Source organism: Vitis riparia, chromosome 10 (genome assembly GCF_004353265.1).
Source record: "Vitis riparia cultivar Riparia Gloire de Montpellier isolate 1030 chromosome 10, EGFV_Vit.rip_1.0, whole genome shotgun sequence".
NCBI classification, from domain to species: Eukaryota; Viridiplantae; Streptophyta; class Magnoliopsida; order Vitales; family Vitaceae; genus Vitis; species Vitis riparia.
Genome location: NC_048440.1, coordinates 14,812,040 through 14,827,312, shown reverse-complemented (window position 1 = coordinate 14,827,312; position 15,273 = coordinate 14,812,040). Strand labels below are relative to the sequence as shown.

Sequence of the window (15,273 nt, the reverse complement as noted above, 5' to 3'; positions counted from 1 at the left end):
GTGCCCCACTTCATTAAATTTCAAGTAAAAAGTCTACTTAATCTTCAACAAAAAATGGACAATGGGTGTATCATCATAAGGGCTTGACCTTAAATCAAGCTCATCCAAATTAAATTGAATTATTTAAATTATATTTATTTTTAATGTATTGATTTTTTTTTTTAAAAAAAAAAGTAAAAAAGAGTTGGAGTGGGGTGGGAAATTCTCATACAAGTCATATATCCTATTCTGCCCCATTTAAATTATTTTTGGGGACTAGATGAGAATAAGTTTAAATAATGTAAATTACTTTTGGAGATTAAATGAGAATAAATTTAAATAAGGAGAGAAATCAGTTTTAAAAGTTTATGATTTTGTATATGGAACTATCAAATGGAGGTGAATACCTAGTCTTTTGTTCGACTAGCTCAAAGATTCCAAATTTTTGTTATATTATGAATTCTTAAATTAATTCAACAATTAATAGGTGTATCAAGAATTACAATCACACGACGAGATATGTGATTTATGTGAAAAATTGTGAGTCAAATACCGTGAAGTTATAGTCCATTAATTTCGAATGATTAAATATACAAATTTATCTGACGATCGCTATTTCTTGAAACTTGTATTTTAGTATTTATACTTAACTTAGTATACATAGATCACTATGTACCTTAATAGACTTATCGACACGTTGAGAGATGCAATTCTTTTTCACGAACCAATAGTAAATTAAATACAATTAGGAACTATGTTCTTTATTAGAGTAATGAGAATGAAGCCGGCATGGGAACTATGTTCTTTATTAGAGTAATGAGAATGAAGTCGGCATGGGATCAAAGAATTGCCTTCCTAAGTAGAACCTGAAATCAACTTTTGGAAAGGTTATCTCAACGGCCACGGAATCCGATAATGCCGACATGGGTGGATCCCATAGAAGCTTGTACCAGAAACAACTGATACTAGAAGTGAGACAGGTGGGATGAGAAAATCCAACCCCATCAATCCAAAAGAGGGCATTAATCCGATCACAAACTACACTAATCCAATGGCAAGATGGGCTGGCAAAATCTGCACCACTCACCCACTCCCCATTCCCATCTGCCCCATCAGGACCAGCTACTATCTCCACACATGCCCCTCATCTCTCTCCATTTGGCCCCCTCCCCATGAAAATCCACTCACGTTCACAACATGGGACCCCTCTGAAATAGACCCCAACCCCACCTCCACGTCTACTATTATTTAGGTTGAATGAATTAAAAATGGAAGGGAAATTATATTGCATACGCGGAGAGGTCGACAGTCACAAAACGACACCCTCATCTCCCTACCAGGGTCCAGGGCAGGTCTCTGTGCTAATTTTTTGAATTACAAACGCGGATAGTTTGAGAGGGGGAGCCTCCGGGTTAAGATTTGGGGCAGACAAGAGGGGGACATCCCCACGATCTGCTATTTTCTCACGCTTTCTCATCCACACCAGCCAATCATGCCATCAGGTGCAAAGAAGAGAAAAGCTGCTAAGAAAAAGAGGGAAAAGGATACCCATAAAAACTCTGGTAGTAACGCACAAGGTACTTTGCGTCCTCCTTACTTTCCTTTTCTTTTTGTGGGGGGGAACCCGTCAGGCCAATCATCTATCGACACCCATCTGCCACTGATTTGTGCCCAACGGTTGTTGTTTTGGTTCCTTTGCCCGTTTTGGTTAATGGGTTTTTGTTGATTTCTGTTGCTTTGCTTGATTTTGGTTCATGATAGCCAATCCACACTTACCCATCTGTCACTCTGTTATGCTTTTAGATTTTATATTTTTGAAGTTTCCCTGTTTAATTATATTTGTGAAATTTGCTTGATGGGTATGTATTAGTGTTTCTAGTTTTGCTGAAATCTTGTGATCGAATCGAACTATGTCAGGGAATGGTGATTTGAAAAATCAAGATGACAAGGACAGTGATGGGGCGGAAGTTAGTTCTCCGACATCTCAGGACCAAAATCCATTCGTTGACAGAGAGGAGGAGGTGGAGGAGGAAAAGAGGGATGCTCAATCTGTTCAATCATGCGATGATGAGAGCAAATCCGCCGAGCAAACCCCTGATGATGGGAAGGCTACCCAGGAAGCAGAAGGAGAGGGTGTTGTTGAAATTGTGAGAGAATTAAAATCTGAAGAGGTTTCTGAGAGCCAAAAGGTCAGTATTGAGTATGTTGAATCTACTAAGGTGTCAGGTGATGGAGGCTCTTCTGGGGACAGTGGGAGTTCTAGCAGCAGTAGTTCAGATGATGAGTCTCAAGTCACTAAGAAGAGTTCTGAAGCTGTGGGGTCAGGGAACTTCAAGGTGGAAACATATAATTCGGTTTCAGAAACTGCCCCTGTTGATGATTTGGTTAAGCCAGATTTTACTTTGTCTGAAGGGGTATCTTGTGATACCAAGAGTGCACCAGTAGATGAGGTTTATAATTCAGTTGTAGAGACTGCTTCTGTTGTTGATTCAGTCAAGCCAGAAGTTTCTTCTTCTGAAGTGGTGAATTTGGTTTTGGAAACTACCCCTGTTGGTGATTCAGTTAAGCCATATGTTTCTTTGTCTGAAGAGGTGACTTCTGATGCCAAAGGTGTGCCAGGTGAGGAGGCTTATAAGTCTGCTGTGGAGACTGCTTCCGTTGTTGATTTAGTTAAGCCAGAAATGTCTGTGTCTGGAGAGGTGATTTGTGTTACTGATAGTGCTGCACTTGGGAATTCAGTGGCTGCTGATGTGGTTGAATTAGGATTGAAGGAAAATGAAGAGAAAAAGTTGCCTGCATCAAGTGGAAGTCCTGATGTTTCACCAATTATGGTGGATTTGGCATCAAAGAAGACTGAGGATAAAGTTTTTCCCTTACCAGATGAGGGTGCAGGGCTATCCTCCACTTTTGTAGGTTCTGAGGTGCTAGAAAATGAGGATGAACCATTGCCATCGTCAGATGCTCCTAGTTTTGAAACTAGTAATGGTGCGGAACATGTTAAAAATTCTGAAGTTCCTGAATGCTCTGAAAAGCAGGTATTGCCCTTAAAGTTGTCTTGCTTGGTACTTGTATTTCTCATGCCACTTTGATTTGTACTGACTGTATAAATGTCCAATTTTTTTGTAAAATGATATACAGCCTCCGGCACCTTCTGCTCCACGAGCAGTGCATAAGACTTCCTGGATGGGTTGCTGTGGGCTGTTTGATGTGCTAACAGGATCCAATAGATAATTTCAGGTGAGTCTAATTTTATAGATGTCAAAATGGATATACCTAACCAGGTATTTGTATTTATTTTTATAACCTTGTGAAACTTTTATGTATTCTATGGCTGTTTAATTTAAGACTGGGATATATTTGTTTAAGATTAGCTTTTGGTATAAAAAATAAAAAATAAAACTTTGGATTTGCAATTGTGATGAGATGTTGCTGTTGGTATGTATTAAAGATACCAAGAGTTTGTGCAGCAAGAACAAATTTAGGTAAGCTTTTCCCTAGCAGCCAACCCCTCTCTGCCCTACTCCCCTAGAAGGGCATAGGCTATGTATATCTTTGCATACCTTTGAACTATATTGGTATGATTGTGGCATTATAGCATGATGTTATCTTGCTACCAATATAGTACTGCTGCATACATTAAAATTTACTCTTGATGGTTGCATATATGGTCAAGTGCATGTCTGGAAAAATAAAGATGTAGGTAAATTAACTTTATGGCTAGCCACTAATAGGATGTTTCTTTTTCCTGTAAATATGGCATCATCTAAGCATACTGGATATCAATTGCAATAAATTGTACTTGCATGGGTCATATACTTAATGGGATTTCTCCAAAGAAGGACTCATAATAGAGTTTCTCCGTAAGCACCCTAGCAGGGAGGAATATTTCTGCTCTCATCATACTCTAGCACAGAATCCTAGCATGTTGTATAGATGAGGTGTCAAAACTGATGACCAGAAACATGATGGCAAATATTTCTCATGATAGATATGTTTTTATTTCCTGATCACACATTTGCTTACACAGTCTTGTAGAATGTAATACTTCATTCATTTGAATCATTATTTTATCTCCTTATAACATTAGCTGAACAAGTTGCAGGGATATCATATTGAATAAATTCCTTAGTATCATTTCAGATAATGTTTTATACTATTTATGAGCATATAATATTCCAATTTTAAATGTTCTCATACGGCACCCTACTTCTTATTCAGAAACTTTATGTCATCGTCTGGATGCTCTTACTGATTGTAAGGAATGCCATTTGTTTGATAATACAAATAATTATCATATTATTTTCACATGGCCAATTAATTCTAGTTGGTAGATGTGTTCTTACTTACAGAAAGTGTTAATTTTCTCAGTTATATTTAAGCTGTGAGATTGATTTCTTTCTTTCTTTACTTTATAATTTTTCATGGATTTGTTGTATTAAAGATTCTGATGATTAAACTTAACTCATGTTTCCACATTTTTATCTTTTAACTAGATGGTGATTTTTCTCAAAGACATTTTCTGTGTTTTATTTATTTATTTTTTAAACCTCCTAAAAGAATCTCTTACAGAGAGGGGTGTTCAAAGAGCAAAGGAGTTAGGCTGATACTGGTTGTGAGAATCAAACTAATAATCAATTGATACATGGGCATTTACCCCTTTATGTGTCTGCTCTAGTAATCCTATCCTCTGAAATTGAATCCATGAGAATCAAACTAATAATCAATTGATACATGAGCATTTACCCCTTTATGTATGCGCTCTAGTAATCCTACCCTCTGAAATTGAATCCTTGAGAATCAAACTAATAACCAATTGATGCATGGGCATTTACCCACTTATGTATCTGCTCTAGTAATCCTACCCTCTGAATTGAATCCATTGAAGTATCTACTCGGTGTGGCACTGTAGAATGTTTAAAGCAGATGTCAAAGTCTGGATTTTTGTAATGATATGATTTTCCCTCATCTATTGTTGAAGCAATGAAAGTTCCAAGCAAAACTTGCTGTACCTGCCATGCTGGTTCATTGGGAAAACCCACAATTTGCTGTGGTGTATCAGTCAGAAGCCTCTTCATTTTGGGCTAGTTTGCAAGTTTGCATTCATCTAGTCCATTGGGGTTCCTTACTGCAGTTTTATCAGTTTTTTAATTTGAATGGGTTGGACAGCTGTTAGAATTTTCCACCCTCAAGAATATATTAAATTTAGTTGCCAAGACTCTTCCTCAAAGATGGTGGGACATGATCGGGAGAAGCATCCAGGTTGGAGTGGCAGGCAGATTCCATTTCCAGCTTCATCTGGCCTCTTCCAAGCTGTAAATGCCTGTTTAGATTTGTAAAAAACTTACTAATTTATGTTAAGAGACACCTTGAACTTGGTTTGTTCTACTTGTAGGATAGGAATTTGAAATATAAACACTGCCTCTGGTGGCTTGAACCTTTTACACTAAATCATGCTTGACACTGTCTGATTTTCTTTTGATGCAGAAACAGAGCATGAGGGGGGCTTCAGTGGACCAGTGAGCTTGTGAAGTATTTTGAATAAGAATCATTTCAAGTATTTCTCTTTGAAGAATAATGGGCCAGAGGTCTGACTAGATGAACAATTACGGCTCTGCAGTAGTTTTTGTATGATGATTGGTAGGCAGCTCAATGCCCCTCACTTTGGCAACAATTTTTCCTTGTTACTTCTGTGGTGGGTAGTTCTTTTTTCTCATTGTTACCAAATTTTATGAATATGTATTGACCTCTCTGCACGAGGTATATCATCTTGTGTAGGGAAGCTGCATAGCCTAGAACTTAATAGTTTGGATATGAGTTTACTGTTTTACTTGAATGTCGTTCAGCCTCCTGGTGTTACCAGTTGGACTGTCCTTTCTTTGAACTTGAGATTCTTGTGGCTAGAGTACAAAATAATTTAGGACACTCAGAAAAATCGTCTTCTTTTCACATTAACTTTTATTTCTTCAATACAAATCCAAACGTATTACACCAATGACTCCATAATTCACCAATCGCATGCTGGGTTTGTACAACTGTAAATGGAAATGAAATGAACACAAATGAAAAAAAAAGAGGAAGGTAATTGAATCAAACCACACCCACATCATGACTCAAGCTTCAAGGGTTTCTCCTGGCTGTGCTGCCATGAATGGATATTATGTACATCAGTTGAGTGGCCGAAAGGATGATTAATAATGCCTCCATTGTTCTCTGCAAATTACAGCACTCCATCTTTCATATTTTTCTATACAAGGATAAACACTATGTATCGGAGAAAGACCAGCTATTTTCCATTCTTACCAGTTTGACATTCCTGAAGCCGAGACTGATCTCTTTCCAAGCAAAGCTGCACATCATATGTTGTTAGTTAATGATTCTCAACTCTAGATTCAGATAAGCTAAACACTTAATGTTTTTCTTTTTCCTTTTAAAAATGGAATTGGAAGTTGAAAATGAACACTTGTGGTGGAGTACTACCCCATGGCAAGCAGGGTGAGTGACCAAGCAATGGTAGCAGCAGAAACAGCAGCAGGCATGCTATCAAGATGCCACGAGCGAACATGGTTGAGGCCAACTATGGCTGAAGCAGCACCAACTACTCCAGCGATCAAAGCAAACACCACAAAGAATCCAGTGGCGGCGTTTCCCATAGGGAAGTATATAGGTGAGAAATGTGCTGGAAGGTAGAAGTCCGGCCCTGAAGCATCACACAACCTCAGCAATCAGCATGCAACGATGTGTGTGAGGTGTGAGGGAGCTGGGAAGAGATATACTTACCAATGATGAAACCATGGTCAATTGCTCTGTTCATAGCCCACCCTCCTATGCCTAAGACTACGCCGTACATGCAGAAATTAAGGACTAAAAGCAGGGATGCTGCAGATTTCAGGACTGCCATCTTTTCCCTTGGTAGAGCTCAGAAAAAGATGTGTTGAAAGATGGAGATGGGGGCTTCAAAAGAAGGGCTCAATGCAGGAAAGAGGGTGGAGGTGCTTGTGTTTTGTGCAGTGTGGGGAGGTTTATATGTAAATGGCCTGTGTGTAGATTTTTCTTTTGGGTTCTTTTCTTGGAAGGCTGTGTTATCCAAAGGGTTTTGTGCGGTTGTAAAGCTGATGCTTGACATTCAAGGCAGGGACAAAACTAGATTCTCAGCAAAGCGCAAAGCTGATATTCTTTGCCAATCTCAGATGTTAATTCACGTATCAGACTAGAGAATATCTCTCTTTTAATGTAGGAGACTTTCAACAAATAGTTTCAAAAAGCTGCCCCAGGGAAAAGCATTTTTCATTCCACATCTTCTTTAAGAATTCTTCTTTTATAATAAATTCTTTTAGGTTGATTCAATGTGGTTAGACGATGGTTCAAAACTACTAACTGTTGTGTAAGTGGATATATCAGGTGTCTCCCGTTCTTCCTCACATCTTTATCTTTATCCACCTATAATTTTTACAAGTTCATCTCATCTCATAATCCTTTACCCTCGTAATTTAGAATATTTATAAAAATATTCTTAATAACTTTCCTTATTGTATAAAAAATCTAAAATTACAATATATATTAATTTGGAAGATCTTTCATACAATATTCCTTAGGGAGTTCATACTAGGAGATACTTCCTAACACTATACTAATGAGGAATTTGAGTTAGTTCTCCACTCTAACACCTTTCATCTACGTGACATTACCCATGGCCCATTACAAAAATTGAAGACCATTACCCATTAGCAAGATCGAAGACAGAGAGCCATGGCGGTTTATCGGTTTGTGATAAAGGTAGAGACCAACAGTCCCACCATTATTTTTTTGTGAATTGAGTTATAACCTGTTTTTCTGTTCTTTTCTTTGTCTTCTTGTAGAATGATTTATCAGAGGGATCGCCCATTAATGAAGTAGGAGATGGTGCCTTGTCATTCATGGCAGAGATGAATAAAATTGAACATCTTTATACGGAAGCGTTCGGAGGCTATGGGGCAGCACAGGTGAAGGAACTGAAGAAGTCGGTGGAAGATACAGAGATGATATTAGTAGGTGATTGGAGTGGTGGACACGAAGACAAGAGACGTATCGATCGCATATTTGGTACGTGGGAGACATTGTATCGTGTAAAGGAGCGACTTCGTAATATAAGATCGATTATTGAGCGTGAAAATTTGAGGAGAAGGCGATCTAAGCGCTTGAAGATGGTGACGAAGATGGTGATGTATGGCGGTGGTGTTGCAGCAGCAGCTGCTATTATCCTTGCCTGCAATTTTGCGAGGAAGAAGAAAGCATGAGCTTGAAAACAATACGAAAAAATGTCGGTCGGTCGGTCGGTTGGTTGGTTGGATGAAATTGAAAAATGGTATAGGGGTTGGATAGCAGAGTGCCTCCATGGCTGGCCGGGATAACTAGAGGGCTTTTTACAAATTTGTAATTACTTAATATTAAATTTTAGCAATTAATTTATTTTCTATTAATTTATTTTATTTTATTTTATTTACTTTCCTTATCATAATTTCTATATTCATATATATTTTTGGATAATTTCCTTCCTGGTTCTTCTTATTTTAATACTTTTTGAATATTTTATTTTATAAAATAGTAATTATGAGAAATTATTTATAATATTTTATTATTTTAATCATTTTTTGTATTCATATAATTAGTTCTTAAAATAGCCACCAAAAACTACAAACATTTTTTTTTTCAATTATGTATGGTCATTCGTAATTATATTTGTATAATGTATAATGGATATAGATTGTCATATATTTTATTTAAGTTTATATAATTGATAGATGGGTGAATCAATTGATACAACATCAAGACTCTTATAAATAAAGCCGTAAGAAACTTTTATTTGTACGGAAGTGGTGTTACAACTTTTATAACTGGCCCTACTATTATGAAATTTATTCTGTATATAAAATTTATGAGTAACAAAAGAAAATTCATGCTATCACATGAATGTATTCAAGTCGGTAAACCACCATTTTTTATTAATTTGTACCTAATCTTGGTAAATGCTTAGTATAACTCAAATTTAAGATCCATTCTTACGATGATTGTTTTACTTAAAATAATATATACCCTGGAAGTGACTCAGACTTACATTAAAACCATTATTGACATCATAGACCAAAAACAATTCACAAGTAAACTCACATTCATATTAGAAGTGTTATTAGCATCATGAGCTAAGATAAAAATATAATCATTATTTTGCATCCAAATTGGTTTTCTAAGGCCAAGTTTGGTTGATCAGATATATTATATGATAAGATAAGAGAGAAAATATTATATTTTATCCCACGATTGGTTGGTGATAGAGTAAGATAAGTTATCTTATCACGTACACTATCTCATCACCAATTAAACATGGAATAGGATAAACAATAGTAACATATATTATCTGCCTTTTTTTTTATATCTCTTATGTTAATCATATGTATTATAAATTTATTTTTTATCAATTTTTTATTTTTTAATATACTCATTTTTTAAAATAATTTTTTTATTATAAATTAAATTTATGGTTAAAAAAGAAAAACTAAAAAAATATTTAAAAAATATATTATAAAATAACATTAATATATGTATTATTTAATGTGTGTATATATATATATATAGAATAACATAATAAAAAAAATTATTTATAAAGTTTAAATATTTTAATAATGAATATTGTTAAATGTAAAAGAAATTTCACTTTTTTAAATATAAATATTGGAATGTAATATAATTTTTATTTTAAATATTAAAAAATATTATATATTTTATATTATTTTTTATTTATTTCACAAACTATATATACAAAACATAACATATCTTACTTGTGAAGACAAACATGGTAGTTGTCTCATCAAATATCACATTAGATCTCTCTTAACCACAATTTGTTGTAACTTGTAACAAATTTGGTTAAATTGGAATTTCCTGAAACTTCTTGTTTCTTACTCTTTGTACTTAGTTAAAAGGCTCTATAACAATCAAAAAATAGAGACTTGAGGTTAGTAATTTTCTTGGTTCTTTTAAGGGTTTTCTTCCTCTCCAAACACAAATTTCGCTTGGTATCAAAGTGATTCCTTTCTTCTCTTCTAAAATGGAAAGCAAACTTAGAACACCGATGAGCTCGATCTTAGTAATCACAAACATGGAAAATCTACACAAACAAATTTCTCTTCACCATTTACAACTACATTGAACATAACTCTTTCAATCAAACTTGATTGTGACAACTATCTATTGTGGAGGTCTCAAGTCTTGCTTGCAGTTCGATGTCACATGATCGGTGGATACCTATTCGACAGAAATACTTATCTACCAGAGTTTCTTGATATTCAAGATACATCTGGAAATAAAATTCAAAATCTAAATCCAACATACGAGCAGTGGAATAAAGAGGATTAATTGTTACTAAGTTGGCTACTCTCATCTCTATTAACAAGTCTTGGCCAAGTGATTCGATGTGCAATTTTATTTGAACTCTGGACCGCTTTGGATTATTTGTATTCACCATGTTCTAAAGCAAAATTATTGCAATTGACGTTATAGTTACAAATCTTAAAGAAAGGTTCTTTTTCGATGAACGACTATTTTGCAAAAATGAAAAGTATAGTTAATCCATATGTGGTTGTTGGTTACCTTGTAAGTAAGGAAGATCTTATGCTTTATATACTTGCTAGACTTGCATCTGAATATGACCCAATCATATGTAACATTACAACTCATGGACCAACAAATCAATTTTCTCTTAAGAAGATCCAAACGCTCCTATTGAATTAAGAATGTAAATGTAAGTAACTAAATACTACAATGGAGCTTCAATATGCTTCATGAAATTTTGTCAAGAAGAATGGTGGAAATTGTGATCATGGAAGAGGAAATTCTAATAATTGAGGACACGATCAAATTTGAAATAATTTAGATCTAAGTACCAATATACAACATCAAAGACTTGGTTACCCTTCTACCAAGGTCCTTAGACAAGTTTTAAATTTGTGCAATTTAATTTTTTATATATACAGAATTCCCGATTCAAATTGAAGATTCGCTAAAATTTAAATATTTTAATAATAAATATTGTTAAACGTTAAAGAAATTTTATTTTTTAAAATATAAAATATTGGAATGTAAGATGATATAGGATTATTACAAACATGTATATTTGAATTTGTTGAATTTTAGGTAATGGAATTTGAAAAAAAAAAATTAAACAAAAAACCAAAATATGGAAAAAAAAACATTTTTATTTCTTTGGTTTTCCGATTCAAACCCTTAGAAAAACCAGAACAGAATCCGTGGGGACTGTAAAATAACTGTATTTCTTAATGACCGTTATTCTACAAACGAACTGTGATGCTAATTCAAAATTTCAAACCTTCACTTCTGACTTTCTATATTTCAGGTACTGGTTTCTCAATAACCGTTACAAAATTCTCCAGATGCCTCATGGGTAATGCAAATTACACCAAATTCTGTACCTTATCGTACCAGTCGATGATCACCGATCATCTAAGGAACCAAAGAATAGATGAAGCTCGAACGGTTTTTGATAAAGTATCTTTTCCCGATGTTTATCTGTACACCATGATGATCACGGGTTATGCCCGAAATTACAGATTTGATCATGCATTGCAACTGTTCTACGAAATGCCTGTTAAGGATGTGGTTTCTTGGAATTCAATGATTAAAGGGTGTTTTGATTGTGCTGACTTAACATTGGCTAGAAAGCTTTTCGATGAAATGCCTGAGAGGAGTGTGGTTTCTTGGACAACAATGATAAATGGGTTCTTGCAGTTTGGGAAAATCGAAGTAGCCGAGGGCTTGTTTTATAAGATGCCTTTCAGGGACATTGCCGCATGGAATTCAATGATTTATGGGTATTGTTGTAATGGTAGAGTTGAAGATGGCCTTAGGTTGTTTGAGGAGATGCCCTGTAGGAATGTGATTTCGTGGACTTCCATGATTGGAGGGCTTGATCAGCATGGGAGGAGTGAGGAAGCTTTGGGTCTTTTCCGGCAGATGGTGGGCTGTGGAGTAGAAGTAAAACCCACTTCAAGCACTTACTGTTGTGTCATAACAGCTTGTGCTAATGCATCAGCTTTATATCAGGGTGTTCAGATTCATGCTCACGTATTCAAGTTAGGGTACAGTTTTGATGCTTATATATCCGCTGCGCTTATCACATTTTATGCAAACTGCAAGCAAATGGAGGATTCTCTTAGGGTTTTCCATGGAAAATTGCATATGAATGTGGTCATATGGACGGCTCTTGTAACGGGTTATGGTCTGAACTGCAAGCATGAAGATGCCTTGAAGGTTTTTGGTGAGATGATGAGGGAGGGTGTCCTTCCCAATCAATCTTCTTTCACTAGTGCCTTGAATTCATGCTGTGGACTGGAGGCACTTGACTGGGGGAGAGAGATCCATACAGCTGCTGTTAAGTTAGGGTTGGAGACTGATGTGTTTGTAGGTAACTCTCTTATAGTCATGTATTATAGATGTGGCAATCTAAATGATGGAGTTGCCATATTTAAGAGAATCAGCAAGAAGAACATTGTATCATGGAACTCAGTTATTGTTGGGTGTGCACAACATGGCTGTGGCATGTGGGCATTGGCATTCTTCAACCAAATGGTGCGGTCCATGGTAGAACCGGATGAGATCACATTCACTGGGTTGCTTTCTGCTTGCAGCCATTCTGGGATGTCACAGAAGGGGAGATGCCTTTTCAAGTATTTCAGTGAGCATAAGTCTGTAGAGGTGAAGCTTGACCACTATGCATGTATGGTGGATATCCTGGGCCGATCGGGGAAGTTGTCGGAAGCAGAGGAGTTAATTAGGAACATGCCAGTAAAAGCAAATTCCATGGTATGGCTGGTTTTGCTTAGTGCTTGTACGATGCATTCTAAGCTAGAAGTAGCTGAAAGAGCTGCAAAATGCATAATTGACCTGGAACCACATTGCAGCTCTGCATATGTCTTGTTGTCGAATTTATACGCTTCTGCCAGCAGATGGAGTGATGTCTCCAGAATAAGAAGGGAGATGAAACAGAGAGGAATAACAAAACAATCAGGGAGGAGTTGGATTACTATAAAGGGGTGGAGGAATGAATTTCTTTCAGGAGATAGGTCCCACCCTTCAAGTGAAAGGATATATCAAAAACTGGAGTGGTTGGGAGGAAAATTGAAGGAACTGGGATATGTTCCTGATCAAAGGTTTGCTCTGCATGACGTTGAGGATGAACAGAAGGAAGTGATGCTGTCTTATCACAGTGAGAGGCTTGCAATTGGATTTGGTCTTATTAGCACTGTAGAGGGCAGTACCATTACAGTGATGAAGAATCTCCGCGTCTGTGGGGATTGCCATTCTGCCATTAAGCTAATAGCAAAGATTGTTAGACGCAAGATCATTGTAAGAGATTCTACCCGCTTTCATCACTTCATGGATGGGAGATGTTCTTGTGGGGATTACTGGTAGCATTAGTGTATGAGATGACTAATCAGTTAAAGGTGTTAAGAGATTTATGGTACATGAGGTGCAGAAACTGGCAAGCTGTGGGCGAAGAGTCCATAGGGGAGGGCTGGTCTGCATTGCTGAATAATGTTTTGGAGCAGCCTTTGTGAACCGGTTCAAGTTTGGAAGGATGTCATTAAGATTTGACTCAAATTATTTATTTATTTATTTTTAGGAATGTAAATATTATAGAGTTTGTAGTTTAGTAAATTATTTTTTAAAGTTTGACTAGGATTAGGAAACTATTAGTTTAAGGTTAATCCATAAGACTTTACCTATGATTTCATACAGGATTTAGAGAGGAGGAAAAAGTAGGAAAAAAGTGGAGAGATAAACAAATGGTGAATTGGATTTTGGGTAGAGAAAAGTTGAGAGAGTTTGAAGTGTGTATTCTTAAGGTTTATTAATAAATTTGATCTCTCTTTCCCATGGGTGTAAGTAATTATACCGAACCACATGAATATTTTGTCTTATCTATTTCATTTTATTTTTCCAGTTGCTTTTAGGTGTTGCCATTTTTTCCAACATCTTTTGTGTCAAGGATACTCTTTAGAGCCCATATAAATAAATATTAAGTTGGGATTTGCGGAGGAAAAATTTTCATATGGAAAAAGATGGGATACAACCACATAATGTGAGTGTTTTAGTGAAGTTGGTAATTTTCGACAAAAATTCTTGAGTGTGTACACCCAACTCAAGCCTTCCAAATTCTCCCTTAGACTACTTGTCTAATAAAAATCAAAGTGTTGAAAGTGCTAAGAGATTAAGTTATATAGTTAAGATAGTATATGGATGAAATTGAATCAACCAAAATTTTCAATTCAATGAATATCTTGGATATTTTTTTAAAGAAAAAACTTCGAAAGTCTTGTGTAGTTTTTTTAAGTATTTTTGTACCTTGTTTCAATATCGATCCAACTTTAATTAGAATCGATCCACCTTTAATTGTGTAAATTTTCAACAATTGGATTGAAGTTTTTCCTTCCCATTTAAATCAAAAATTGATATTTTAGGGTTAAAGGGAGACTCCAATGACCATCACACACTCATCCATTGAGCTTCTCTTCCATTTCATGTGTGGATGTGTTTGTTTCTCAATAGCACCCAACACATTTTAAGGTTAAAAACAATTTTGGATTGGATTTTGTTTCACAGCATTTATTTGGTTCTTCCATCTATTTTCCCTTGTTTTTAAGTTGGGCAAAACTCATCTTCTTCTTGTATGGACTTAAGAAGAGGTCGTGATTGAGCCTAGTATAGACTCCAAGTTTGCTCCAGAAGAAGAGGGCTAGTAGTTAAAGTTGAAAGATGCTAGTCAAATAATTCAAGAAGGATCAGTGGACTTAAGTTAGATAAAACTTTATACTCAATTATTGTTTTTTATAATGAATGTTTTCAATTGCTCGTAGGTCTGTGCTTTTTCATCTTTTTGAAAATTTCACGTTAAATTATGATGTTATTGTATTACTCTCTCTATCTCTCTTCTTTAATAAATTTCTTGTGTTTATCTTGGCTTAAAAAACTCAACTCTTTTAATGAGTAGATTACTTGAGAATTTGAGCATTTAATCTTTAAAATAGTTTGATATAATTTCCAACTTCTTTTTTAAAGAAAAAGATATTTGGATTTATATGTAGTGCAATTGGAAGTTATTATAAATCTTGAACGAGAAATGTTGTTACATTTGTATGTGAACTACATTGTTTAACTTATTAGGAGAGCATCAGCACATCCATTCTTACATGTGATTTGGTTTGATTGTGGAATAGAATTGAAAAAGTAAAATAAAAACATTAA

At 35.5% G+C, this 15,273-nt stretch overlaps 4 protein-coding genes across 6 annotated transcripts; 3 read left to right on the top strand and 1 right to left on the bottom strand.

Moving 5' to 3' along the window:
- The first annotated feature begins 1,288 nt into the window (after window positions 1–1,288).
- LOC117923531 (enolase-phosphatase E1-like) lies at window positions 1,289–5,901 on the top strand. 3 transcript variants are annotated; one of them, XR_004652636.1, is made up of 5 exons: window positions 1,289–1,556; window positions 1,897–3,014; window positions 3,118–3,216; window positions 4,958–5,291; window positions 5,464–5,901. XR_004652636.1 is itself a non-coding variant. In XM_034841868.1 (4 exons), exons 1-3 carry the CDS (start codon window positions 1,472–1,474, stop codon window positions 3,208–3,210), a joined length of 1,296 nt encoding a protein of 431 aa, XP_034697759.1. In that variant the 5' UTR covers window positions 1,289–1,471; the 3' UTR covers window positions 3,211–3,216; window positions 5,470–5,901. The 3 variants fall into 3 exon arrangements, 2 of the variants coding, with proteins under 2 accessions (XP_034697759.1, XP_034697758.1); XM_034841868.1 differs by lacking the exon at window positions 4,958–5,291 and having other exon boundaries at window positions 5,470–5,901; XM_034841867.1 differs by lacking the exon at window positions 4,958–5,291 and having other exon boundaries at window positions 1,291–1,556.
- On the bottom strand, window positions 5,893–6,986 carry LOC117923532 (membrane protein PM19L-like). Its single transcript, XM_034841869.1, has 4 exons — window positions 6,757–6,986; window positions 6,457–6,676; window positions 6,280–6,325; window positions 5,893–6,189 (listed from the first exon to the last, which is right to left on the bottom strand). The coding sequence occupies exons 1-4, from the start codon at window positions 6,875–6,877 to the stop codon at window positions 6,097–6,099; spliced, it is 480 nt and encodes a 159-aa protein (XP_034697760.1). The 5' UTR covers window positions 6,878–6,986; the 3' UTR covers window positions 5,893–6,096.
- A 591-nt stretch (window positions 6,987–7,577) lies between these two features.
- LOC117923533 lies at window positions 7,578–8,369 on the top strand. Its single transcript, XM_034841870.1, has 2 exons — window positions 7,578–7,752; window positions 7,836–8,369. Exons 1-2 carry the CDS (start codon window positions 7,726–7,728, stop codon window positions 8,250–8,252), a joined length of 444 nt encoding a protein of 147 aa, XP_034697761.1. The 5' UTR covers window positions 7,578–7,725; the 3' UTR covers window positions 8,253–8,369.
- A 2,918-nt stretch (window positions 8,370–11,287) lies between these two features.
- On the top strand, window positions 11,288–13,918 carry LOC117923503 (pentatricopeptide repeat-containing protein At5g46460, mitochondrial). The gene has a single exon (XM_034841825.1). The coding sequence runs from the start codon at window positions 11,317–11,319 to the stop codon at window positions 13,438–13,440; it is 2,124 nt and encodes a 707-aa protein (XP_034697716.1). The 5' UTR covers window positions 11,288–11,316; the 3' UTR covers window positions 13,441–13,918.
- Window positions 13,919–15,273: the final 1,355 nt, after the last annotated feature.